General features: G+C 38.6%; 1 protein-coding gene and 1 long non-coding RNA gene across 9 annotated transcripts in view; one reads left to right on the top strand and one right to left on the bottom strand.

Moving 5' to 3' along the window:
* The window catches only part of LOC111267805 (uncharacterized), a 105,863-nt gene that overhangs the window by 43,115 nt on the left and 35,139 nt on the right, over positions 1-27,609 (top strand). For 4 of the 8 annotated variants that reach the window (XR_015313960.1, XR_015313955.1, XR_015313956.1 and 1 more), the window contains 2 exons: positions 20,675-20,757; positions 21,223-21,372. This is a non-coding gene — a long non-coding RNA (uncharacterized LOC111267805). Of the gene's footprint in view, positions 1-20,674; positions 20,758-21,222; positions 21,373-22,606; positions 22,632-24,302; positions 24,687-27,609 lie in introns of those variants that run through there. The other 4 variants (XR_015313961.1, XR_015313959.1, XR_002684846.2 and 1 more) reach the window with 3 other exon arrangements.
* LOC111267804 (uncharacterized) lies at positions 3,483-6,960 on the bottom strand. The gene has a single exon (XM_022846312.2). The coding sequence runs from the start codon at positions 6,445-6,447 to the stop codon at positions 4,543-4,545; it is 1,905 nt and encodes a 634-aa protein (XP_022702047.1). The 5' UTR covers positions 6,448-6,960; the 3' UTR covers positions 3,483-4,542.

Raw genomic sequence — 27,609 nt, 5'->3', positions numbered from 1 at the left:
ATATATAACTTACTATTTTATCTAGAGTAATATCTAACATTGATGCCAAAAGTCAAATCTGAAATTCGGGGAGTCGGCTACAAAAAAGCAAAGGTTTTGAATAAAATTTCTTCTATCAGATGTCTTTTTATGAGATATATGCAGTAGGGAAATTATGTTAGTTTTATTTTCAGTTATATGATTAGGCCTAGCAAGCAAAATCTACGGTTGCATATTCTCTTACTAGCTTGAGTACTACTCCACATACATCATATGTCACCTCACCTTCTAGAAAAATCGCTTGTGGTTTTTGCATCGATGCGTGTGTACTGTTAGAGTCCGTAATAACGAGGAGAACTGTTCTTCCAGTAGCCAACATTTCCTTTGTTGTTCCAGGCTCAACACGAATACAGAAAAACACAATCTATTACTTAAGTGAATTGTCGTCTACTTTTCCGGTGTATATCTTAGAGAATCGTTTTTTAACGTCGACTGCATAGCACTTACTTTTATGAAGAACATGTATTACGAAAAATCTAAACATTCATAGGCTTCCGTTCTCCACAGTCGTTTTTAAATAGCCCTTAAGTTTTACGAATGCAACGTATACCACCAACAATCGAGCAAAAAATATAATCCCACAGGAGCCTTTGATTAACTATACAGATATCGTTTTCGTCCCACGCATTGAAGACCTAGTTACATTGGTTTGATAAGGGTATGCTCGACTAATGGCCCGATCCAAGTCTATCACAATCTTGACTAACTATTCTATATCTAAAACAGATAAGAAACAATACAACATGGTACGTTAAAATTCATTAAACCCGAAGTATTTAGGATACTTACATTTTCATTTTACTAAGACGAATATATATACGAGAAACATGTTTATCCTCATCGTACCATAGCGCGCAAACGTTTCGCGGGAATTGCACAGATTCCCGCTTTACCAAGGGGCAATCTTCCAGAATTTGTACAAATTCTACGATTGCTGATACGTCATAAGCATTTGTAAACTTCATCTACGACTTATTACCTAAACTGGCCACCGTCTGTCGCGGTAACTCGAACGGCCAAATATCGGACGCAAACCTAAAAGCAAGGACTTGAGTCCCGTGTTAAGGTACATGCGCTCCTTAAACTTTTAACTTGTGGATCTAATGTTAACAAGGGAACTACACGTTGAATCCAGAAGTTATTGATCCGCTTAAAAATTACTGTACAACTCTAAGTGCTACTTGGTTCAAGCTGTCCACCAATTTGGTGGAGGTGCTCTACCATCTTGTTAAATTGATAGGCACATTGAACACAGAGCTAGTTTCAGGTCTCTGCCGTCAATTTTTATTTAGGTAATTTTATTTAGGTCGCCAAATTATTGACGTAAATCTACAGCTTCAACATAGAAACGAACTACCGAATGACACGAAGGACGTCGAAGGAAGTTTCCTTGTTTTTGCCGGTCTTTCACCAATAAAGTGAAACACCAGCCATGGAAAAAGGCGGTCAGTTAAGTTTGAAAGGAGAACACTTATGTAATGTTACGGTTTGTGTTTATGGTTTGGACATAACATGCGTTGATACCGCGTTGATGATAAATAAAAAACCCCACACCAGATGCCACCGACCAAGCACTCCACTGACTGGACATGTCAGCGTCCTTGTTTTCTCAAACTCAAATTGGACATTTCTCGAAACATAACAAAGTTCGTGCAATAAGCCGGCGACACCAGAAAATATCCATACGGCTGAATGTTTTGTAAATTTGTTTCATTTCCAACAGAGGTCTACTTCAAAAGCAATAAAATCAATAAACTGAATCAGTACTGTCATCGTGAGCATAGCTACCAGTGATAAATTCGGGATTATTCCCGCTATGTCATGGATAAAGGTTTGAACTGACTATTGAAGTCTTCAGTTTTCAGTGTCAAGAATACTAAACGAATGTCGATATTATCAAAGTATGCTTTCATGTTTCTCTTTACAGCAGTTCTACGACAAATTGATATAGACTACATCTAGAGATTACTAATACATTTACATTATAGGAATTGCATTTACTTAACTACCTCCAGAAATGTCCTTTCCCAGAAATGAAATACGTTTCACAAACGAAAACTCTGAAGGTACCATAGCCTAAACACGTAGTGCTATATTTTGTCTTAGCATTCATTCTTACCTATTGCCATGAAGATGTTCTAAAGAACAAATTGACTTGGAGAGACTCTTTGAAGAATCTTCATTAATTTAAAATTTTAAACCGTCATTGAATGTATCGTGAGCTAGTTCGTTTCACTTGATCAGAAGCCGAGTAATAATGATGCTCTACTTGATACAAAGTGAAATGTACTAAGGTCATAAAACATATTCTACCTTAGCGTTGTTAGGAACAATTGACTTGAACAAAGCTACCGGAGAATCGTTGCTGAACCACTATACAATAAGAACCTTATTAGGTGATTTTTCATATTTAAAGGCTTAAACAAGCGATTTCTTTTTTATAGGCAGAAATGAAACCTTTTAAACCACCCCGTCGATAGCACAGTCTCAGACGATGTGCTAACAGTGTGTTTACCTGCGATCCTTATGGACATGCTAAAATTCAAAGACCTATGATTATTGACCCCACCAGCACAAATGGTCGTTTTTAGATTGCTCACATATTGTTTCAGGATATCCTCACGTTACTTATTCATTATTCTATACTTGGCTTAGGCTCTGATTCATCAAAGCCATTTACACCTTAAAGAGCTTTATACGTGTACATATTGAACATGATATGCATCTGCTGTATAATTTGGTTTTAAGCTTTCAGGGTAATAAACTTCATAATAAACCTTCAGCCGAAAACATTCTGAACCGTTTACTCTATAGTCTTATGTTAAGGTTAGCAATAAATCCCAGTCCATTTTTGCTCGCTATATACTACACTATATTATGATACATACCTCATCACCGCACAAAGACGCTGCCGTTTCCCATCCGCCACTTGTGTAGAACTTTCAAGAAACACCATGCTATTACCATCTGAAGGCCTAACCATAGCTGATCATTTCCTTATGCAAAGTTCTACTTATTTTATACTTTAAATGAATTGATCTCTTAACGTCTGTTTATAACAAAAATAAATATTCTGTACCATACCAAAAAGTTTCATAGGAAACGATACATCTAAGAACGTATGCACACCAAAATCTAGCGCTGGCTCTTCTTTTCATTTAAATAATGTTATATTTAAATAAGTGTTAATATCATAACAGAAAAAAGTTAATTAACTGTAAACATCATGTAAAAATATACTCCTTCGTTAATAACAGAACAAAAAGCGCGTTTTCAAGCGTAAGGTAAAAACAAGGCCTTGACGCGTTATAGTCAGTATATAACTTGTGATAAGCAGCAACCAGTTATTACCAGCAGCAGATCTCTTTTAAGCTGTATTCCTCTTTATCTGCTTGGTTGACAAGAATGAATGTCTGATGTGTATTATGTACAGAACGCAAACATTACGAAAAACAATTATATTTATTACAACTTTGAATTGAAAAATTATTTTTCCTGACACTTTACTTAGATTAATTTTGTAAGTCAGAGCTTCATAATTCTAACTAGAATGTTCTTAGTTTCATATTGTGAGAATCAATATATGTAGCCAGCGGCTTGTTGTATACTTGAATTCTAAGCGTACTGTCTCTCACCTATTGTATACACATAATTTTATTGTTTTCTTAATCTTAGTGTTAACACAATATCTCAATAAGCTGAATAATGAGTATTAATTTAGAAAGTAGAATTAGCTATAATTATTAGAGAGGGTTCAACACAATCAAAATGCGTAAATTAAGAATGAATTTTATACGGCACCATAAAAATGACTGGATACCGTAGGCGTTCAGATTCAATGCCTAAGATGGATATATAGTGGTCATAAACGGGTAGGATCTTTTGATACAGCCTTCTGTTGTATAATCACATCCTACGCACCCATGTCCACAGAGGCTATGAGTAAATGTATGGCAAACCGCTACAGCGAGCACCTCCACTATAACTAGCATATATGACTAAGTTCTTGTTAATAGAAGAAATGGTCATTTTGAAAACATTCTATATGAAAACGGCGATCGATGACGGTCACGAAGCCCATAGATACACTTGAGAATTCTGCCTATGGAGCTTTGCAGGCCGTAAATTTCATAGGAAATGGTATAAGAGTACACGATGACGCACGCGAAGATGCACACATCGGTACGAAGCCTGTCATTGTCATCATAATACTGAGGATAACCTATCGGACAAGATGTCATTAGGACCAAGACTGCACGCCAGGAGGTTAATTTGCAATATATCTGAAAGATAGTAGTACCTCGTGAAGTTCTCTGCGAACACCTACGTAGCTCAAACTAACTATATTAAATATATTCTAAAATTTGTTGCTTGTGATCAGTTTGTCCGAGGTATATGGACATCACTCGATGTCATTTCAATTTGCCACTTTATGGTCATTAATACATTTATTGCACCTATTAACCGTATTCAAATTTTTTTGTTAGACTGTAATGATTTCAGTTATTGTGGGCGATGTACAATAGCGGCGTCGATCTCATGGCGTAGGCTCTCTGGAACTGTGAAAATGATATCGCAATTTTCGACCAGAAACGTCATGAACATGGCTGTCTGCTCGAGATTAGTGCGAAGAGCGCCGACCAAGCACGTGCTGAATTCATCGACAAGCACGTCGTGGTTCGAACGTTTCTCGTCAATTACCAGTAATTTATTCTGACCAACTTTATGTATAAAACGTAATAGCAAGTGGAGTGCCCGTCGGTTTTTGGGGGAAAGCACCAAATAAAGATGCTGTAGTTGGCGGACTACGAGCTCTTTGCTATTAGCTACCTCCCTACACGCTCGTACATTAGCCTCCGAAACGGTGCTAACGCCTGAGCTTAGGCTTGATGAGCTAGCAGAAAACGCTGAATTAACGTAACAACCCATCGAACTACCAATTCGTCGCACGCTGGCTGCTCGAACACAGGTTTGTACAAGTCGCTCGCATTGATACTGAATGGGTCGCGGCATTGTGCTTGGAGTTTGTGACCCGAAACGTGGCAGTGGGGTTCTAAGCGCTGTTCGTGGTAAAATCTTCGTTTCGGGATTAGCCGTAACAAATGCCGTCTCATATTGAAGCGAGACCGGCATTTCAGGCTCTTGGAGAGTTGACATAAGCGGTGCAAAAGCCACTATCGACAGCTCATACAGAGTACGGGGCAATATTAATTGCTTGCAGAAATGCTCCCGAACAAGTTTCAGCGTCTCCCGACGGAAGTTTGTATAGTTTGCGTAGTCCGGAGCCCACTCTGGCCACTTGGCTAAACATTTCATAGCTTGCATGACCAACATAGGGACATCGTCGTCCTTTTTCCTCGGAAGGACAATGCCTGAAGCGCTGACTTGACATATGTTATGGCACACTTCGACTGCTGGGTAATCTGTGATGTGTAACGAAAAAGCTTTCAGTATATCAGTCTGTGCCCTGAAACGACCAGGTACATTGACCGTCCCTGATGTAATGTGGCTGTGCATAATATGCTGTCCCCCAGAAGCAAACAGCTGTTGCAATCTTCGCCATAACAAATGTCGGGATAGTGACGATAGGTCTGAGAGAAATAAAAGCTCCTTAGAGGACGCGGAAGAGGTGGGTGACAGAGCTGGTGACGCTAGGGATGTTGGTGCTGATCCACCGTGTAACAATAAATGACGGCCAGGATTCTGCGAGTGCCTTTGATACTGGTGTTGATTGTGGTGAAGCTGCCGCTGCTGCTGCTGATGATGATGGGATTGAAGGCGATGTGGCGTGACAAGCCGAGGATGGACAATATGGGAGTAGACTGCTGGTGTTGATGACGATGATGAGGTAGCGGAAGACGAAGAGGATACATTTACTCCATTAGAGCTGTCATGTTGACTATTACAACCACCGTTAGTGTGATCATTCGCGGTAGAGCCACTATCAGCAATTGGCTGTCGAAATGTTATCGTGTAGTCACCGATAGAATTTCTAAAACGCCGTATCGGATCCGCATCGGTACAAGATGGATTTGATAATCCACTAAATGGGGCCATGTTTTCTTTATTGAACATGTAGAGATGGGTACTTGAATCCTTGAAAGTAACGCTCCGACCTCGAACGTCCTGAATAATCTTTTGCTCAACGAACTTCTGCATTAGCAGCGCCACTTTTTCTCGGTTTACTATTTGGCCGGCAGAAAGAAGTAAGTCACTGTTTCGTTTAAGATAATCCAACGTCCAAGAAACTGCTTCACTGCCCGAAAAGCAATTATCAAATGTTTTCAAGCCCTTTCGACGCTTTCTGACAGGCATTTCAGCCCGAACTGCTGCAACGATTGTGTTCCACACTTTTGTTGCACGGAACTGATCTGGTGTCGACGAAGCATAGTTTGCATTGTCATCCATTGTCAGACGGGTATTCACTATTTGATTATGCTTTTTATCCTCTATGTAACGATAAACGTGAATATACGGTTTCAGCAAACGCTACAATTAGTCATACGATGATATCGGTGTATCCAAGTGATTCAGTCGTTCTAAAGAGTCGAACAGCACAACGGTCACCGATCGCTGTGATTCATTCAGGATCTTTCCTTTTACAACAAAGTATCCCATCAATAGAACACGAATCAGACATAAATTAATAATATTAACTGTCACAATATTCACAACATTCGCACATGAACTCTGAATGCTTTGCACAGGGCAAAGCTCGATTCATACGACGGTTTTACTAAATACATCGACGCACCGCTCTTCATCCTTTATACTATGGGATGCGTCAAACAGCAAACCTCATCGCGGGTAGTTGTATAGCAACCTTCGCAGCTATCTCAGCTGGGGTCTACTGGTTTTGAATCCGGTCTCGCTTACGCCCTCTCTCCGCCACGCGCCACCAGAGGGAGACAGCACCGGTCCGGGAGAGAGCGAAGCTTCATCTCGGCGCGGCAAAATTTGAATGCAGCCAGAACAAACCGTAGTAGGCTAATATTGCGGTAGCCACCGATAGAATGGTGATGAATAGGCCGCTTCTCAAATTGAAAGAAATACATATGCCTTTCTATATTTAGTATGAAGAGAAGAAAAGTCAACCGAAAGTGGAAATTGAGAGAGATAGAGTGACCTCTTTGAAGCTCTACATTTACGTTTCGAGTTTTTACGTCCGGTGTCGCCGTTAGGCATTTCATCACACGGCTGGCTCCCAGCACAAAACAAACTCTGGTTATGCCCGGGTTCGAACCTAGGCCACAACGTATCCTAAGATTTGCAAGCAAATACGCTAATCACTACGATACCGCGGGGAGATCTGTCCACATTGATAACATATTGCGTATTCTATAGCTAGTAAACGAACGGTGACAACACAAATATTTACTTATCAGGTTCCGCTTCATTTATAGGACATAGTTGTATCCCTGTGATAATAATAAAACGAATGATGATATTTGGTGGACTTTGATGTACATCTTTACAAGGGCCTACGGCAGAAAAAATTAATATAGATTACTGATAGGTGAGCGTACCATGTAAGCGCTACCATTTTTCTTACAACTAGGCTCATTTTATTCCCAAAGAAAATATTGTTAGTACGACGTCCATAAACGGACACAGGACTGCACGCTGACATAAAATCCGGTATGCAGACTAATTCAGACGACGAATGAGAAAACGTCAAAGTAAATCGATTAGCAACAAATATAGTGGATCAAAGTTAATAATAATGATAAATAATAAAATAGAGCGAGCTATATAAAATAAAAATGAAAACAGTAGAGCTAAATACTCATAAGGTAACATGCGAAGGCGACGAAGATCTTGAGTACTGGATTGTACTTGCCATCAATGTGTCATCGGCACACAAATAACTGTCACAGCCTTACAGTGCCGTTGATAGACTTAGGACTGCAAATTTCAAATGACAAAAACAAAAGTGAGAAAAAAGCGACGGATTTTCAAACTGTTTTATCATATAAACAGCCAAAATAGATTAGCACCTCACGCTAAAGCTATTTCCCATTCTGAACAGATTAGTCATCGTTGTTTAAATGGAGGATCAAGTGATGTGATCTATTCTCCATATATTTGTGTCAAACAAATATCTTATTGACAATCCTTAGCATCATTTCGACATAAAAATATATATATATATATATATATATATTTTTTTTTTTTTTATTAAAGTAGCAAAAAATGATGATTTCATTGTAAGTTGACTAGGGTCGCAAATAGGAATGACGCAATATATGCCGATGACGTTTCTACCGCCCCATAATGTAGGAGTCTGTGCTAAAGAAGATTTATGGTTTAACTTTTGCGAAAGCATTCATTATGTTAACTGAATTAAAAGCAGAACTTCAAATTATTCGACATATTCATTTAATTTTCTTAGTTTTTTTTCTACTGAAGAAAACAAAGGTTACCTGCAAAAAATCCGATGGCGTTTTTTCTGCCCGTCTGCTACTGCTGGTGCTCCCGAAATATTCGTGCGATTATACTCGACTCTAGATAATTGCATTTTCTAGCATAGAGGGAAAGGCTCTCTCTCTCTCTCTCTCTCTCTCTCTATATATATATATATATATATATATATATATAGGATCTCCACTGGATTTGTATCAAAATACTCGAATTTACTCATCGAGAGACTGTGTGTGAACCCGGGCCGTTATGTCAGGGCCGTCTTTGGTTCAAATCCGCCGATGTGCATATGGCAAAGTTAATTTGAAACGAAGTCATAATGCGTTGTTTATAGGCTTTTGATAGATAGTTGTTTATAATAAAGCATCACAATTTAGCAATATTTTCATGCCAAGGGTAGAATATTTTATTCACATATTTTTAAAATGAACAATCATTTGGCTTCATGACTTGATTTGTGTCACTTGTGTGTTTCTGTATGTTCTTCGAAAATATATATAGTTCCAAAACTGTAGGTCATATATATTATATAATATTAGTGACGATAGTGTGTACTCTGCGTTCCCAGCGATACAGTATACCAACCTATAGATTTATTTTTTATATATAAGGTCTGCCACTATGCATCTATCCATTTTCGTTGACTATAAAAGAAGTTTTTCTGTCAGGACCAATTCAAGTTCAGGTCGGGAAATGAAAAACTGAAAATCGTATCGAAAAAAATAGCTTTGTTAAAAAGAAACAAAATACATAGAAGTAGGAGTTTCCTGAATAGCAACTATTACTTCAAATCGATTTTGCGCTTTTCTATGCGATACCATGATTGCCTAAGACTATAACGGAACGATGAGCCGGTATCACTAAAATTGAAGCTCTATTTAACTATAGCTTCTTCTACACATACAGTCTCAGTCGAACGATTCGGTTAATTTAAGGCTGTACAAGGCAAGAGGTTTACAATATAATAAAAAAGAGGGACAAGTAGTACTTGCTTTACTATTTTGGCCTGATCTTGTATTTGGCAATCTTGATCAGAACTAATCGTCACTGACAATGCTCGTTTGGTCCGTTAAGCTCTGTAAACAACCGCTTCTTCGCCCTATGGTGAAAACGAATTTTACCCTGTATGGCTTACGTGCACCAACTAAGATAGGACGTTATCAAAACCCACTTACTATAGTCGGTTAAATGTCACGCCGTAGAACGCAATACTTTCATTGACGTAAAATAAGGCAGAAAAATTGAAAATTCGTACGAAGCAGCATAAGCATATTTCGCTGGTAGTTCGTGCTAGTTTTATAAATAGTGAAAGAGACTAGTGTAGGCAAGGGCTGCTTGAGATATACTAAGTAAGAAAGTAGAATGTGACGAGAATATTTTTCAACTTAATTCTTTTTCAGTCAAACTTCTAACTATCCTCGCCAAGCGGTAAACTCTCTTAAAGACTCTACCAGCTTTCCGCTAGTTAGTGGGTAGAAGTTGCAAGTGTGTAGTCAGATACTGAATTTACAAGTCAATTTTTCTCGGTTGACTTCAGATCAGCTCATTACTCTGAATAGCGCCTATGACTAACTATTAACGCCAGTTAACATGGCATGCAATAGTTCTTCATTGGTAAATAGATAAAACATCTGTAGCGTCAACTTGTTTACTTGATGAAAGGAGTAGCCATTTTTAGAAATTTCAAGCTCTGCCGACGATCCAGGAGAAATAGAACTGAAAGAAAAAATGAATTTCGGCTTGATACATACGCATGTAAATCAAATGAAGAGTGTCGGCATTAGGCTACGGCACTATAAACAATTCATTGGCGCATACGTAAAACAATGTGTACACCAATAAAATACCAAAATCCGTGGTGTTTGGCAGATAGAAAGGCTGGAAGCGCAGGGCTCACTTAATCAAGCAGCTAAAAAACTCAACGTTCGAAAGTTCCGCTCGTTTGTCCGCGTGGTTGTATTTATGTAGATCAAGCTTCAACTAGTTCATCGATGATGCGATTATGTGAAGATCTGAATTTTTGTAGTTAGTGATCGAACGTCTCGATGCTTCAATGGCATCTGTAGTGCCGGATTGTATTACTCGATGTACTTCGTAAATACATGTTTTGATACATGGTATATGTCTCCAAAACAATTTTTACTAATATTTGGAAATGTATAGCGCTCTGTTTGATGTTTCCTAGGGTTAGAGGTTGGATCTTCAATAACGCAGTGACTACCAGCGTTGGCAACCGTTCCACAGATTGCTTTGCACAAATTGAGAGGAAGAGATTGTGTAACTCAGTCGTAATTCGTTGCTGCAGATTTTGACGGAGCTCGACTGAATGAGGGAAATGGGTTTTGATTTAAACCTGAAGAGTTTATCCTTTGTTGTCTAATTTGAAGTAAAATAATAATTGTTCAATGAATATTATTTTATCCTCTAAGTATTATATGTACGCACGTCTGAAAAACATGTCATGGCAAACTAGATAATGATCAATTTTCTCTCGTGAGGTAATAGATGCCTTATCGTAAAAGCGTTACCGATAAATTCGTCTTTCTGGGACACACTTAATGGATTCGATATAGCTGTGTGGCTTACTGTTGCACGTAAAGCATATATCGTAATGAACCCTTACGAGTTTCGTAGAGTACGACAGCCTTTACCTTCAAAGAAACATTATCGTCTGTTAAAACGCACGCCGTCCTACGGGGTCCTAGTAGTGGACATGCTGCTGCCGCGCCTCACATCGCCGCTACAAATTGGTTACAATGACGCTAGGACATGTTTAGCAACGTTACAAGGTTGGTCGACGATAATCACTATGAAACATATCAGTAATTTTCAAGTTACCTTGAAAAATCGTTTAAAAAACAGATATAAAATTAACTGTTGCATTCGTAAGCAAATAGGCGTTAAGCTTATAGGCTATCATAGCACAAACAGTTTGATGTATTAGAGTGTTCAGTGGTTCAACATACCTGGACCCATAATCAAAAGAATCTGCTCAACGGTGGGTCTTAACCGAAAGGGTTTTACGTTGACCATACTTGATTTTCTTCAGTTAGGAGTTTGAATTAACGAGTAAGTGTTGACGATGAAGGTGTGTGTTTAGACTTAGCATGGCTTCTTGGAAAATTATCGTGTAAGGTGTGACTGAATGAGAACAAGCATCAACGTAAGAGTATACGCGAGTAAATTTGCTTTTTCAAGATGTTGCAATTACCTATTGCGGAAAATAAGTTTTAAGGTAAAAAAAATAAGTACACGAATCGTATCATCAAGGTTTGTTAATGTTTTGCTCAATTGTGCCCATGTAATGATCAAAGGCACACAAGACCTTAATAATGATTCCTTTGTAAAACTACGTGCAGTTATTTTGACACGTCAACACAAATAGACGGTAGGGAGCTGCGATGTAGGTGATTTTATAGGGACTACTCGATGCCAGATGCTACACACCGCTCGTTGTAATAATACATAAGATTAGCTTTGTAGGTATTCTCTTGGAAGCGGTTGACGCTACCTCAATGAATTCAACACAAAAGGTTCTCCCAGTTATCAACAATTAATTAACTTGCCATCATTTTCAGTAAGCAGGGATCCATACCGTATACATTGTATCTAGTTATGGCACACTCTCGGTTTTACCATGATATTTTTCCGGCGTCTAATCCTGGTCGAGTCTCTCGATCAATTGACGAAATCGTGTGCATTAAGTGAAAAATATGCCTAATTCTGGGTTAGCAGTATTTTACATTATTCCTCCTTCTATGATAGTCCTCAGTCTAGCCGAAAACGCTGTCTTTGTGCGATGGTCTTCAAGTTTGTAATGAAACTTTTGAATGGCATAAAACTAAAATGAAGTACGGAACGTTCATGAAGCTTAGGTTATTAATAGTTCAGGCACTTTTTCTAATAGCTTCCCTGTTACTATGTGATCAGAGGTAAAAGTTCAGAACGCTGAAATGCACAAAAAGGATTACGGCCCAACAATTCAGCATAAGGTTTATTTAGAGGATATTTTTTTCAAAGCAATAGAATTTTAATTCAGCTAAATAAGCTTTTGTCAAATCACACTTTTCAGTGTTCCACTCCTCGGAACGGCTTTTGTAGTATCTACTCAGTTATTATTATTGGAAAACTTTATATGAAAAAAGTAAAACTCAGCTTGTGAGGAGTGTTTTTTTGATGAACTGGAGATGTCTAAGTAAGGTAGAGTAGACTGAATTGTACGTAGAGTAGACAATAGCACTGTTTATTTCAAAAAAGATCAGGCTTAAATGGGTAACAAACTTTTCTTTCAAATGTGTTTGCTAGATATAATGAAAGTATCTATTTTTTATTTCTATTCGTGTCCGTGCACTGTTTCTGGCGGCTTGCTCATAGGCTGGAAGTGATTACGCCAATGTAAAACGTTAGATATTGATACGCTGGTCGGCATTTCAAATGTGTTTTCTATGACGTCGTATTTATTTTCTGTATAGAAGCACAATGCGTTTACGCCAAACTGTGACAGTTAGGGCCTTTTCTCTATACGGCTTTTTTGATGGTATCCACGTGCGGAATTCAGTTGTCCGTAGCAAAATAAAGCTGCACTTTGATTGTGTAGATTAAACCGCTATTCTGTATGTTGCTTTCTCCCAAGCTTGGAACCATTTTGAGTCACAAATGAAGGGGTGGGTCCTTTTTTATTTTTCCTTTACGCGTGACCCTTCGCTTGAAGCCAACTTCTTACTGCTCTTTGAAGTTTCTCCTTGTTGTGATTAATCATCCTGGAAAGGCCGTTCTTTAGGTACGCCCTTTGTAGATCTAATAACATGATCAACAACTTTTCTAACTGTCGTTGCCGACTTTTATATCGGAACGCTTCACTTTGAAAAAAAAAAGGGGTAATGCATCCCACCCGTTTCATCTGACACGCTTAGCGCACATAGTCAGTGCTGCGTTAATGATGTCATATCTAATAAGGCCTAAGTGGGCCGCCGCTGCGCGCGGAGGCTTGCTTCCATCATCAACAGCCGTTAAACTTAACATATAATAAAAATGATTATTGTTTTTGCTCAAAATAGGCTTGTAGGGTCATTTCCCGCATAGCGGATTTTGTGTGCTACTTTTTAGAAGGTCTATACAGGTCTATGCGATTGAATTCATCTAGTCTTTAGAACCATTCCCTGGTTGGCAAGCAAAAAACATATTTCCAAATAGAACTTCTGAGCGCCGACTATGATTGAGTTTTAAGTGTCGTCGTCTTTCTTTGGCAGACATCAGTCAGAAATATTGCTTTAACTGACCCAGTCTTAATTTGTTCGTATAGCATCGGGAAGTCTTGTTTATTTTCCATACGCTTCGTATTTCTGTACAATTGATCATATTGCAGATCACTGAACTAATTAATAGTTAGTGCAAAGTAATATGGCGTTGAAGTTCATAGAGTTCAATAAAGTTGATTTGAATTCACGTTACACTTTAGTTTCAGTCGTTATTATTAATATTTATACTTTACACATTCGTGCAGCTTGTAGAGAAACATTTCACTTGCTGAGGGCCTGTCACAACGATCAGGACCGCTCAGTATCCTATAGCGAGATACTTTGATACATAGATGTACGTAGCACTTTAAGGATCGTTGATGTGCTGGAATATCTATTTCAATACAACATCTAGCAATGTCAAAACTCTTCAGGGTATATTCAAGCATATCAGATCTGCGTACTGAAACAACGAACAAGTGCCACACTCGAACTGGGACCTTTCCGTTCGATCTGACTTCGTTGCCTCTACAGCGCCACGTGACCGAAATAAACGTTTAGAAACGAAACAAAAACTGAAAATAAACACGAACGATTCAAATACACTGAAGCGTTTAACTTAACTGGCCTAATGGAACAACTACCTAAGGTTCCTAAATACGAAGCTCTAAGAAATTAAAGGCCAACAAAACAAATTACTTTTCTAACAGACGTCGTTAAATTTAACAGTAAGCTCTGTTCGGTTACGGATAAATCTTCAAGGGAGAGCTCAGTTCCTGTAATTAACCGTGCAATGGCAACTCTTAAACAGATCTGCCCTACTACGCCCTGTCCAAGTATCGTTCTCGTGTCGACTTTAAACTCTTTCTACCATAAGCACAGTAAATATCATTGTCTAGGTAGTATAATATATTCCAATCTACCGAATGTTAGATTTCCAGAATAAACTTGTGCAGTAATCTAAATGTACACTGTGGACCTGTATTTTCTGCGGACAGTTCTTCTGCATGTAGATGCAAGTATAATTCGACTTATCTGTAGCCGTAAAAGAGTTTATTATTCCAACTTTTCACCTTTAGCTACTGGTTCAGCATAGAAAAACAGACGTTATGAGCTATTTTTTTCGAAGGAATGGTTGTTTGGGATATTTGTGATATCTGTATCGTTTTTCGATCGACACTTGAACAATCCATGTATCTAGCTTGCGATGTTTGACGTAAAATATTGTCTAGTTGGGACCACAACCTCTTAAATTTCAGAACCCCGCTAAATACTTGTTATTTGCTTCGGGGTCAAAATAAAAAAGGCGTGCCCCCGAACAAGCGATATAACTGCATTCATGCTTTCAATCAAGGTATAGTGTTAATTAAAATGTTGACTTTTAACGTTACGCGCTAAAAGTCGACTTTTTTTCGTTGTAAAATACAAGCTTTTTTTTAAGTTACACATTAAGTAACATATGTCCTTTGTCTTATACTTATTCCAAGTGCTTAACTGGGCAAGATCGCAGGCATTGAATCTGCGAATTCGGCGTGTCTAGTCTGTTAGTTTGTATAATCGGAATGGTACAAGGGGGTTGCTACAATAAATTTTTTGACTAAATCAACTACGAAATCAGATACGGCGAACGCAATATCTAGAATTTTTAGTAGGAAAAGTTCCGATTCCTATGTTCAGATAGAAGATCATTCCTATGTTTTGTAACAGTACTGATTAGCTAGATGAGGGTAGATTTAACTCAATTCTATGACCTTTAGAAGCATCTTGAGGTATTGCTTCCGAGATATTTCAGCCAATCCATCTCCAGTACTACAAAATGTAGACGAAGTATAGTAATCAACTATATAGTCATCGTTCTTTGTTTGGAATCCCATAGAGATTGAATTCCCTTAATTATAAGGAGCTGTTCTATCCTACTTAAAATAAGCTTTGAACAGCCCTTTGCGGTTGCTTGGATGCGTAAGTCCTTGGTTAAGATAACAGTGAATCGTGATGCTTTTAAATTCCGTCAGCAGCACAAGTATGTTACGAAAGTTAGGAAGTTGCCATCATATTTACCGAAGTAACAAAAAACAAAGCTAATCCTTGAGAGTCGACAAAAATCTGATCACGAAAACGTTCAATTTCGGAGATATTAAGATCGATTTTTAAGCTAGTAACTATTTTAAAGGAGTTTACTGCATGATGGGCCATCTGAAATCATTCGAAATAAAATCTGAGCATTGGTCTTGTCTCTAATCTCTTAGGCTTCTTTCTTTAACAGTTCATACTTACATCTGCTGGATCATCTCGAAGGGACTGTAGCTAACGGGCGCCTCAGCAATTCTACATACCGAGACGGTGCCAATCAAAATTACAGTTGTTACTGACCAAAGCATATCGAATATGGCCAAAGCAATAAGAAATCAATCCAGACGTGCGGAGCGGAATTCATATCGAGTACATACTCCTTATTTAAACACGGTCTCGTACAAATATGAATAGAAGAGAGCCATATGATTTTCATCTTTAGGTAAGATTATTTCTTATGAAAACTGACATTAGTATTGGCAGGCTTCCACTGAAGTCGAACTCGGCCAAGGTTGATGCAAATGAAATGTTTGGAAACTTGGGACTTTTCCTTGTGGAAGTAGTAGTTCCTCCGATTATGCCCCAAAGATACGCAGTTACAATCCTGTTAATAAGGACTTTAGCCGTGTGCTTACAGTTCAAGGCCTTATAAATATATTTCTCCCCCAACACTGCCTTACTGCTCCACCTGAGGCTGATTTTTCTACAGTAGTAATTCTATCAAAACAATGAGGGAAGGCATGGCAGGGCAGGCACATCGGGAAGGAATTCGTTGTTTCAAGACACTCGGATCGTCGAATCTTAGTGGAAAACATATCTCGCATGCCTATACCAGTTCAAATATTCAGTCAATTCCAGCAAACAGTATCCCACTGCATATTAATGAGCATTTTAGGACGACATAATTCAGGTAGCTTTAGATTCAGGAGTGGTCAAAGAATTCTATTCGAAATTATGCTTGGTACCTGCTTCGTTACGGGGAGATACAGCTTTCATCTTACGAACTAACGATTCCAGAGTACCAATGTACCAAGATAAGTATAGCGATGTTAGCTTTGTTATAATAGGTCGATGGGCTTTTTAGTAAACATTTTAGTAAGCTGCGACTATCTGAGACTTGTATAAGAATTGATTTAATGTACTTATATTTCGAATTAAATAAACACTCGAAATGACATGCACATTTCGGAAACACTGACAGGGTTCAACAATAATTTTAAAGATCTCTTTTTTTTTTTTTTTTTTTTTCATATACCTTGTGGAGACTTTTTGAGCGCACCAAAACTAACTACCATCCGATTTTAAGTATTGTATGCCATAGAAATGTCGTTCAAAAGCGAAGAAGCTGTAGAAAGAACGAAGCGTTCAAATAGACCTAGCAGTATAATATGACCCTATAGCCTGACATTTGTATGCGCCTGCAAAAAAAGATTCGCTTAATAGCCTACTTTTGGCAGAATTCGTACTCCGACAAAATAGATATCCCGTGTACCGTATGAACTATCCTAAGTGTCGCTGACTTAGCTACCATATGTGCAGGTTTATTTATGAATCTAATTCAGTCTAGATACCGCTAAATGAGCCGTAACGAAATTCATAATTCTTATAACTTGTTCACAAAGACGTAATATAGATAATTTCATGTCTAAAAAAGGTTCGTTTGGTAAACTACATTTAAATACATGCTGCTAAAGTCACTCCTGTAATATTTCTGTCAATTTCGACAAAAATACAGATTAGATCCATCAGCGTCTATAATGTCGTAGTATCTTATTCCTTACCTTTGGAAAATTGATAGTTCATTTTAAAGTAAAGCGAATTTACAACAGTGTATGCGCAAACATGCCGGTTTCAGCATGTCGGTGTTTTTTTTTTTCTCTATTGATAAGCTAAATTTGAGTCGATTTATCATTGTGTGGGTTATTGTTCAATTTCAAAAAACCCATGAAACATGTAAGTATAGAAAGGGCGTCGTAAAAAGCTGCACAAAGTCATTTAACATTAGAGTTGTGATGCTGTAATTAAAAATTCGATGATATGAAGCTTTATCTTTTGATGTGCTATTGTTTAGATAAACCTAACATTGTAGTCTGTGCCGGCGTCAGTTTTTAAAGGAGCCTCTTAGCATTATAGAAGTGTTTTGAAATTTGTGAGTTCTATAGCTGCCGATGTGATCAAGATCTCAGTGCACTCAGTTACTTCTAAGAAGTGGCAGACTTCGCTGTGACGAGAAATTGTACCGACGACTCACCACGTCGGCGTAACTTACGTGAAAGACCTCCCTGTCTGTTACCTTCATCCTTTCATAGCATTTCACTTACTGGGTATTCGCATGGTGGATGTGATCGGAGCTTACCAGTGTTGCCGATGTCTAATAAAGTTCGTCCAACGCACATTTTCTATCATCTTGAGCATTGAAGCTTCCGGCAGTTATTGATTTTCGCTTGTCCTATCCCACTTAAGGGCGTTCCTGTTCTGGAGCTTCTCCACTAATCTAACTAAGTAATGACACGTATGCCAAATAAATGGTTATAGGACCCTGTCAGATCTTGATAGGCAAGCATTAGCGGGTAGCTCTGGCCGCGGGATCAGTCAGTACCAGGAAAAAGTTTCTGAAACGTAAACTAACTAAATATCTATAAGATTGACGGTATTAACATTTTTGATTATTAAAGAAGAACTTTTGCGATCCCGTTAAATTATCTGAACGATTTCGATTGGCGACATACTATAGACTGCTAGGCCTAGGTTGCGGTTCTGCTAAGGCATAACTATGATGAGATCGTTGGGGCCTGGCTTCAACGACTCATTCAGAGAATTTTCAGAAAAAAAATTCAGAAAAAAATAGAAAATTCAGTAGCGCTCTGTGGTCCTGTAGCATTGTTTTTCATCTGTAGTTTCGATTGTGTCTGAAGTAATTATTCCATTTCTCGCACCCATCTCCCTCAAAAGACGCTTTTGCGGAGCACTGGCGTTTCCTTCTTCGCGTCGCTTGGTGACCTTTGGCAGTGGCTTTGGATCGAAAAAAACATGATTGGAGAATAAACATTGTTCGCGTCAGTGAGCTCAATGTGAGTATCATACGACCGCTTTATATGGGGTACTGTGCTTCTAGACAAAAGAGTTACCTCCTCATTCGATCAGCCGCGGGCTCGTTCCAATCGTGGAAATGTCACACTTTTTACAGAGTATTCTGTTTGCATTCTACCTTATATTGAGTTTGCTATTCGCGCGCGTCAAGATAAGACCATTCATGCGTGTATTAGGATGGATGATAATTGGCACCTGCCAACTTGTGAATGTTTTGTAATGCATGTCAGTTAAACGCATCGAATGCTACATGAATCAAGTGGCCAAGTTCTTGCTCTAACTTATCTACATATCGATGTTTCGCATTACCGTAAGGATTAAGCTAGGCCTACGTTATTATCAAAATTTTCCTACATTTACCTTACATTTAGTTGATTTATCGAAATACAGTGGAAACAGTGACAACTATCCCGAAGCTATAGGTCACTGGTGTCTTTGGTTTAAAAAAATATACCATTTTTGTTGTGCAGTCCATAGCTACGACCCAAAAAAATGTTTGCTACTAGTACTAAAGCAATTAGTTACACACCGAAAACTCTAAAAAGTCTTGGTACAAGTAGTTTCTCTTAATGTGTTTCTATTAATCTTTCGTTTCCTAGTAAACCAGTTCACATTCTTTCTACCGAAATTTTGAAGTGTTAACATGTACCCTAGGCTCTCCCAGCACCTTTTCTAAACCTCACCGGTAGTGGCAGCATTGCTTCTCGATACTCGAAATAGCAATGGTAAAATTATATGCTTAACGAGATCTCGAATGAAACAGCCTCTCCCATCACTAATAGAGTATCCCGTATCCACCACGATCAGTACGAACAATGCTGATTCCGTAAATTAGCCCTCTATTCAAGAGATGACCCATTACGGCTACACTGAGCTACAACGCGCGTATGACCTGCCCGCTAAAGAAGACGCTACGGCGTCTCTGGTCAAGCATTTCCCAAGGTCCAAGTTTTTTGGGCTGGAAGGTTGTTGCCATTGGTTGTTGATTTTGGGAACGTTCCTTCTATGATTTAAGTGACTTTGCTATATAGAGTAGACTTCGGTGCGACCTAGAAGCACGCAATTCATTTGTACATTGAGCAGGCAAAAAGCCAGCACCAATCTTCAACGGGTCTGCCATACGCAAGAAATAGAGACCTAGTATTTTTGCCTACTGTAAGGTATGCTGTTTTTGCTTTAAAGAAATACGGCAACGACCTAAACAGCTTTAAAAAATAAAAGGTCAACATTACAATGTGAGAATGTATGAGCAATTTTCCAATTTCTTAAGTGAATCTGATTAAAGCGACCACAGCAATCTGCTTGGAAACCCATTGTGACACAGCTCTCAATTTCAGGCCAAGATAGAGCCCGTTAGATTGACAACTGCCGACCTAATGTCTACTCTCCAATTTTAATTTAACGGTTAATTGTGAACCCTCAATTTAATGATACTTGACATTTTGACCATTGACTATAACTTTCATGCCGATTTTAGGCCAGCAAACTGCTGTATGCTAACATGTATGTATAAATTTAACTAGTGTTGGGACGGGCACTGAGGCTCGATTTGGAAACAGGAAAAAAACGCGACGAATGCCGTGGCTGTAAGCAAACACAGCCGTATAAACCTGATCAATAACTGATATTTTCGTGATATCGTTTACCTATACAGTCTTTATAGTTTTTCGTCCATAAAACCATATATTTCTCGATAGATTAAGAAAGTACTGACCTGCTAAAGTAAAGTGCTTCAAACTTCCACTTACACTGCTTAATTTTGTACTTATCTTTTCCTGAATCAATCTGATATCCCTTGACAACTGTATTTTTTTCAGGTGGATTTAGCTGTTTAACATGATATGGTTGTCTACGTGTCCAGGACGGAATGAGAAGACCTTTGGCAATGCGCAAACAGTAGGTAGGATATTGAATCGAGTCATTTTCTGGCTCCCTCTGAAGGAACTAGTAATATTTATAGAGCTGTATTTCGTTTCTCTCAAAAAGCACCCATGCGATATATTTTGACCTCGGAAGCTGCAACAATGCAAATAATATCACAGGGGTCATTAGTTTCACTACATCCTATGCATTCTATCCTTATGATCACTCATCACTGAACTAGAGTTGTAAGCGTAATTTTTTAAAAATTTACCAATTTTTTTCTACCCTAATTTACAGGATGTGCGAGCTAATATGAGCATAATTTGGTCAATAGCTAGTTACCATTAATCCAATTGAGTGAGTTACAATCAAGGCTAGAATTTTCGATTTTGTTTGGTAAGTAACTCCGCCAACAAAATTTTTTTATCGTATCGTTTTTATGCACTTCTGTAGTTCTTGATATCACATAAATTCTCTCTCTCTCTCTCTCTCTCTCACAAAGTTCTCGAGCTAGAGTAAGAAATCAAGTGACGCGGCTTACTATTTAGCTACCATCGTTGTAATGCGATGAGTGAGCAAACGCATTGTCGTCGTCGTCGTCGTTCATCTGGAACAAAACCCACATAATTCGAAACGATGGTAACGTCGAAATGTAAGCTGAGTTTTATGCTTTGCTTACTTCTAGGGTTTTTTTTTCTACGTCCAAGTCATATAGATGAAGCTAATACTTCTGAAAATTTTAACTGGTCGTTTTCAGGTCGAATTGATTTTCCCAGATTGATTTTTTTTACATAGTGTTTTTCTGTCTGTAAAACGTGTTGTAAGCCTCTAGTATCTGCTGGACGAACATAGGAATATTTAGTGGCATAGGCTGATAATCTATGTGTGCGGTAAGGGACTAAATATGTTTAAACAGAAATAAAAATAAGCAATTACTAAGGAAATATTACTATATTTCGGTTAATTCCGCACTACATAAAAGCTTCGTAGGTTCTGTGGTCGTATATCGGTATGAATCAGATGGGGTTAAGGTTTAGCTTCAAGGCTGAACAATGAGCTCATAGCAGCTCGAGATTAAAGCTGTCAAAGGGGAGCTTGCTACATTGGTGAAGCCTGATGAGGTTCCTTGCTCTATTAAATCCCATATTCGAAGGTCTACTGGCGACCTTTAACGAGCAACATTTAGATACGTCCTTAGATAGAAAAAACAGTATTCGTTAAAATTAAAAATTCACAAATGCCAATTTATAAAGACTCTGTCTACTCTTCCCTGAAAGTTTGTTCAATAAGTATCTCTGAATGAGTTTCCGTTTTTGTTTAGTTGCTATTTCATATGTGTATCTTACACATGTGTATGCACTAATAGTTTATCAGATCTATAGAAACTCAAGTAGTACTGAAACAGTTGCTCGACCTTTGACAAATGATGGGGATTTTGAACTGGCATGACACACAATCGCGCGTAAAGCTGCTGCTGGAAGGCTTCGAATCGATTAGGTTATTATATGGAATAGCCGTTTTCCTTATTAACCCAACTCCCTAACAAAAATGGACAAAAGAGTCATCAGGTAAAGATGACAAGCGCTAGATATAACGGTCGATGTCTCCTCCATACTGATGCACTGGTAACATGTTTGCCTATCCGTAAGCTGCTAACGAGAAACCTAGTGTTTGCCTGACCTAAGACAGGCATAATCGTTTCTTGCTGCGAGCCAGACGTACAATTCAGCGCCTAACGGCGATAACGGACGTGCCACTCTAATGTAATGATGCTCTACGTAACGCGTCAAATTTTGGCTAGACATTGTGCAAAATGAATGAGCCTTTCAAATTATTACATGATAAACTAGTTAAAAAATTCAGTGACTGCTGAAATTATTTTTCAGATTACATCTAAATGGGCTTGGTGGCATTGTGTGATGTCCGCTAAATAAAAAACCTTGTTTTCACTATACGTGTGCAATAACTTGATAATATATATTTGCCAAAATAAACAAATATACATACATGCATGCTAAAAGTTCAAGGATCTATCTCTCCAGGCACGCTAGAAGTCGGCAATAGAGAGCTTTATTTTATAAGATTATATAACCCAAGGCATCTGTTTACTGACGTGGTACGAAAGATATCACCTATGAGTGACTGTGTGCCAACCAAAGATAATGAGATAATTTACTTGTGGAAACACATCTGTATTTTTCGTTCAACGCATATTACAAAATAGTCAACATTACGATTATCTTCAAGTTGCAGTCAAGTTAATTTATGCCGTTTTATGTCCTGCTATATCTATGGAATAAAGTTTAGCAAACAGAGTTGAAATAGTTCGGTGTCTTATTAGTTACTGTTCGAAGCGTAGGATATATCCAAGTAGTTTGTAACGATGTAATAATAACTAGTTCGTCTATATACTAGGTCCAAATCGAGACGGAGTACAATTTTACATGCAAATCGACCTCGAACCCCCTTAAGCAATGCTGTAAGGACAACAACATTCTTCAGTAACACCTCCACAAATTAGGCGACGGTCTTCTAATTCTGAAAACACGATGTTTTAGCTTATTATCAACTGTATCATCATTCAATGAATCTTGAAGACAATGCCTACATTTTTTACTTTATATCATCGTGTAGCTAAGAGGTAGGGCACATGTTTTCTGGCTCTCATAAGCCGTAAGTAGCTTAAAAACTACGTTCAGTTAACGTTTTTGTTATTTGTTCGACGTTTAGCTAGGACCAGTTGATTTAAACAGATTCTCATCGTATGCTCAGTTCTTGGTTGAAGCTAGAACTAGTCTAGTACCGTCAAATATTTAATTCAATATTTCTGAACATTGTTTGCCCATTTCTTTCTAGGTTAGGTATGAAATCCACGACCCACCTAGCTAGAAACTACGCATAGTACTAGCGAGTCCTTTCAAGGCTTTTTAATTGACAATAATCGACCTCTTTGGTCACGATCTTGACCGAATTTGAAAATGCGGTGAGCTACTTAGTCCATTCACGAGCGTATACTTCTGTTTGTTAGCACATATCCCCTAACTAAGCAGAACCTATCATATATTAATCTTGAATCATGTACGTAATATGTAAATGGAAAGATCACGCACCTATAACGTGAATAAATACATAAGTAGCTCTACAGAAGACGTGGGTGCGATAGAACTGTTTCAAATGGTAAGTATTCTAAAGATTTATTTCGCTTCTGTTGGCCTCACGTCCTTCTTGTTGGCATACGTTATTGTCAAATAGCGTTTTTGACGAGAGACTGGACGGAAAAATAAGTGCTGAGTGTAACTAGCTAACCGACCGAAACCGTCATTGATAATTTGAGTCACTGATGGCCAACATAACTCAAGTGCCCCTTTTATTTGGGCCAGAGTCTTTTCAGTCCACAGAAACGTAGCCGATTTTCAGGAATAACATGGTCGCTTTCATTAGTAGAGGAATATTGGCTACCTGGCGGGCCGCGGGAGGAGTTTCCCCTTACCTACTTTCCTCCTTTCCTTTCGGGTATCATTGGGAGAGAGTTTTCTGCTTTAAATGTTCAATGTAAAGTTTTTTTTTCGATTCACTTATCAAGGCAAAAAGATGAAAATGTTTAACGTCTCTAAAATACATTTTCTACGCGTCTGAAGTAAGAAATCGTGGATGTGAGCAGTGTTACGGTTAAAACTGCTGTTTAGAAAGGAGTTGCGCTACCTGTACATTGTGTGAGGGATTAAGTCCTGTGTGTTGATATGCTCCGTGGTATTGTAACATGAAGCTCACACATCGTTAGAACAACCAGATGGACCTCAACAAGGACAACAAAGTAGTTTCAATTGCCTGCTTCAGATACCGAACACAGTGCTTCTATTGTATGGAGCGAAAAAAAAGAACCAACCTTTTCTAATACACTCCGTTACAAGTATGTGGCGTAAATTTGAGGCTCGTTAAGTGTGGCTTCTTGGAAAATGTTAGAAGGTAAGGTTTGAGAGCGATTTCGACGAAGAGCACCGTTTCACTCAGTAGAAAGCTATACGTGCTACGAAAAATCGGCGAAAACTTGATAATTTTGGTGGAATCGGTGGGCTCAAGTTTATGTGCCAGAATTTTCTCAGCGCTGTCTTGTAGATTAAACGTTTTTGCGAATCGTCTTTCGTTTGCCGTTCCTACACAGTTGGGCCTGGGGCGTCAAGAAAGGACATTTCTAGTAGTGAGGGTAACAGTATGACAACTGTTTAATTAGGGTCGTGCTTAGCCTTTATGAGAAAGTGATCCGAGGTATGGTACAGCTGCGGCCGAGGATAACACTTCAAAGACAGGTACACTCAGCAACAAGGACTAATCATAATTAGTTAGAATAACGCCATGGAACGTGCTCCACTTTCTGAGAAAGAACATTCTGTAACGCCACTTGTCAATCAAAGCGGCCCAAGCCTTGGAGACATCAAATCCTTATTTAAATCTTATTGTTGTGAAACTGAACAGCAACGTCGCCGTGGTCCAGCATCATCCGCTCCTTCAGATCTCTGGTCTAAGCATATTATTCTAGCGAACAGAACTCCGTCATGCATCGGAGTTTCTTAGGTTGAGTCTGCAACAGCAGTGTGTTATGGTGTGGTATGTACCGATTAAGCGTCATCTAAATGTGCAGAACCCCAGCTTGCCCTATGGGTCGGCCCCGAATTGTATCAAGAATATTATGAGCAAAGAAGAGGTTCTTTGTGAGTCTTAGAGTACAAAGGATTTAAACCTCAGCACTTTGCAGCCAAAGGGGAAAAAGGCGATAGAGGCTTTAGCAAGTAGCAGGGGATGTTGAATTCTCGAAACGATGTCGGGCACATGAATCGCAAGCATCACTGCCCCAACGCGAGCCGATCGCGACGAGGGGCCCAATAGCTCGCTCTAAAAAGGGGCATTTGCAGTAAAATTTCGAGTAAGGGTAGCACTCTCCTTCCTACAGGGTACAGTTAACTCAACAACTGAAAATTCAAGATTGTCAAAAGCTGATCATATGTTGGGGTGCCAGGCATGTGATAGCGATTTGTTCGATTGTACCATTTTCGCTGGTGAAACTTATTTGAAGCTGAACTGAAGTGGAAAAACGAAATTGTCCTATCAAGGATGGCCATCGAACAACGACTTCGCGCACTAAGGATCAGTATATGGAACGGCCTGTAAAGCAAGGACATCAATGGGGCTATTGCTTTCAGCATGACAATGGGATGATAGTACCAGTTAGTGGCGATCGCTATTATGAAATGTTGCATATTTTCTTGAAGACCGAAATTTGGACATTGGATGTAGGCAACGTTTTTTTCAACAGGATGGGATAACTTGTCACGTCGCGCGGGCAATAATTAATCTGTTTGGAAGCGTGTTTCTAGGTCTGAAAGGGATTTCTAGGATTCTGAGGTGTGAAAAAAACACAGGCATTGTGATCTAACGCCTCTTAAATTTCTCCGGCCATATAAAAAACGGGTATCAGGCAACGCCCTATTCGTAAAAACAGTTGTTGAAATATATGCCAACCTATACCGAGCCGTGATACAACATTATCCGAAAAGGATCCAATTACGCAACCAGCTCGTGGAAAGACATTTGCCTGACACAGATTTCTCCATCTAATGCGCATTAAGCTATACAGGTTTAACCGCTTTGTCATTCGTGTTCTAAGCTGACAGGTCGAAGATAGTTTGAGACACAGGACATGAATACTTCGAGAAGATGTCCTTAAACACTAAAAAAAAATTGGAACTTTAGAAAGGAAAACGTTTTGTTTTTTTTCCTTGTAATTATTTGTATGTACAGAAAATCTTTGATATCAATAGGTATTTACAGTACACATGTCGTGGGCTTCTGGAAAGCTCAAATATGAAAGAAAGGCCATGAATATAAGGGACCAGTAAGATGACTTGGGTAATGCTCGTTTTATGTACCACTAATCTAAAAACAGAGCTGATGACTGCTCAACCTCTTAGTTTTAGCCGGGCTAATGCTATCAGGCTTTGGAGAAAGTATTGACCGTTTTAAGTCGAAAAAAAAAAAAATGCGCCATTTTAGTCAATGATCCCCTGTGACTGTCCTGGTAACACCATAACATCCACAACTTCTGGGTCGCACGAAAAGGTGCGACAAATGCGTCCCTTCAACAGACTATATTAACAAAAATTATTAAGGTTATTTTGTAGAGACCAAAATAAATAATAGTCGCTAAACATCCAAGTTCTCTTGATTCTTGCGAGGTATTTAAGGGTGTATGTATTCTGGCATTGTCATGCTCGAAAATGTTTTTCTGTTTACTGCTGTCGGTCGATTTTTTTAATCGCTTATTGTAACCTCGTTATTTATTGACAGTAGAGGTCCGAATCAAGCGTTGTGTGAGAAGGCAATTGGCTTCAGTGTACACTTTGGCGTAGATAGTAGAGTACATTTTTCTTTGCACATTATTCTCAATCAATTGCTTTAGAACTGATTTTCATTTTTCATTGCGTTTCTATAGGTTTTCGTAGATGGCCACATAGAAAGAGTAATTTTTTGACGTTAACTTCATCGAACTTTCTTTTTTCTAATCGTTTAATAGAAAATGTTGTGTTTTTTTGATAATATCGTGGCTACTCGATCTTATACAGACTTCATAATAATTTTATCAAATTCTTTTTACAACTGGCGCACCACTACGAAAAGCATCTTTCGTATCGAAAGCTCCAAAACAGAAGCAACATGGTTATTTTTTGACCGTTTTTTTTTTTTTCAATAACACATCTTGGCCATATACAGCACAATTTTTTTCACACACACGCAGCTCTTTCTCCTTACATAACGGAAAAGAATTCAAGATTTCTGCTACTGCATAGGAGTTTTGCAGATATATTAAAATTGTCTTCATTGATCTACATGTGTA

Source organism: Varroa jacobsoni, unplaced genomic scaffold, assembly GCF_002532875.2.
Source record: "Varroa jacobsoni isolate VJ856 unplaced genomic scaffold, vjacob_1.0 scaffold_1224, whole genome shotgun sequence".
Classification (NCBI taxonomy): domain Eukaryota; kingdom Metazoa; phylum Arthropoda; class Arachnida; order Mesostigmata; family Varroidae; genus Varroa; species Varroa jacobsoni.
This window is presented reverse-complemented; position numbering and strand designations above follow the sequence as displayed.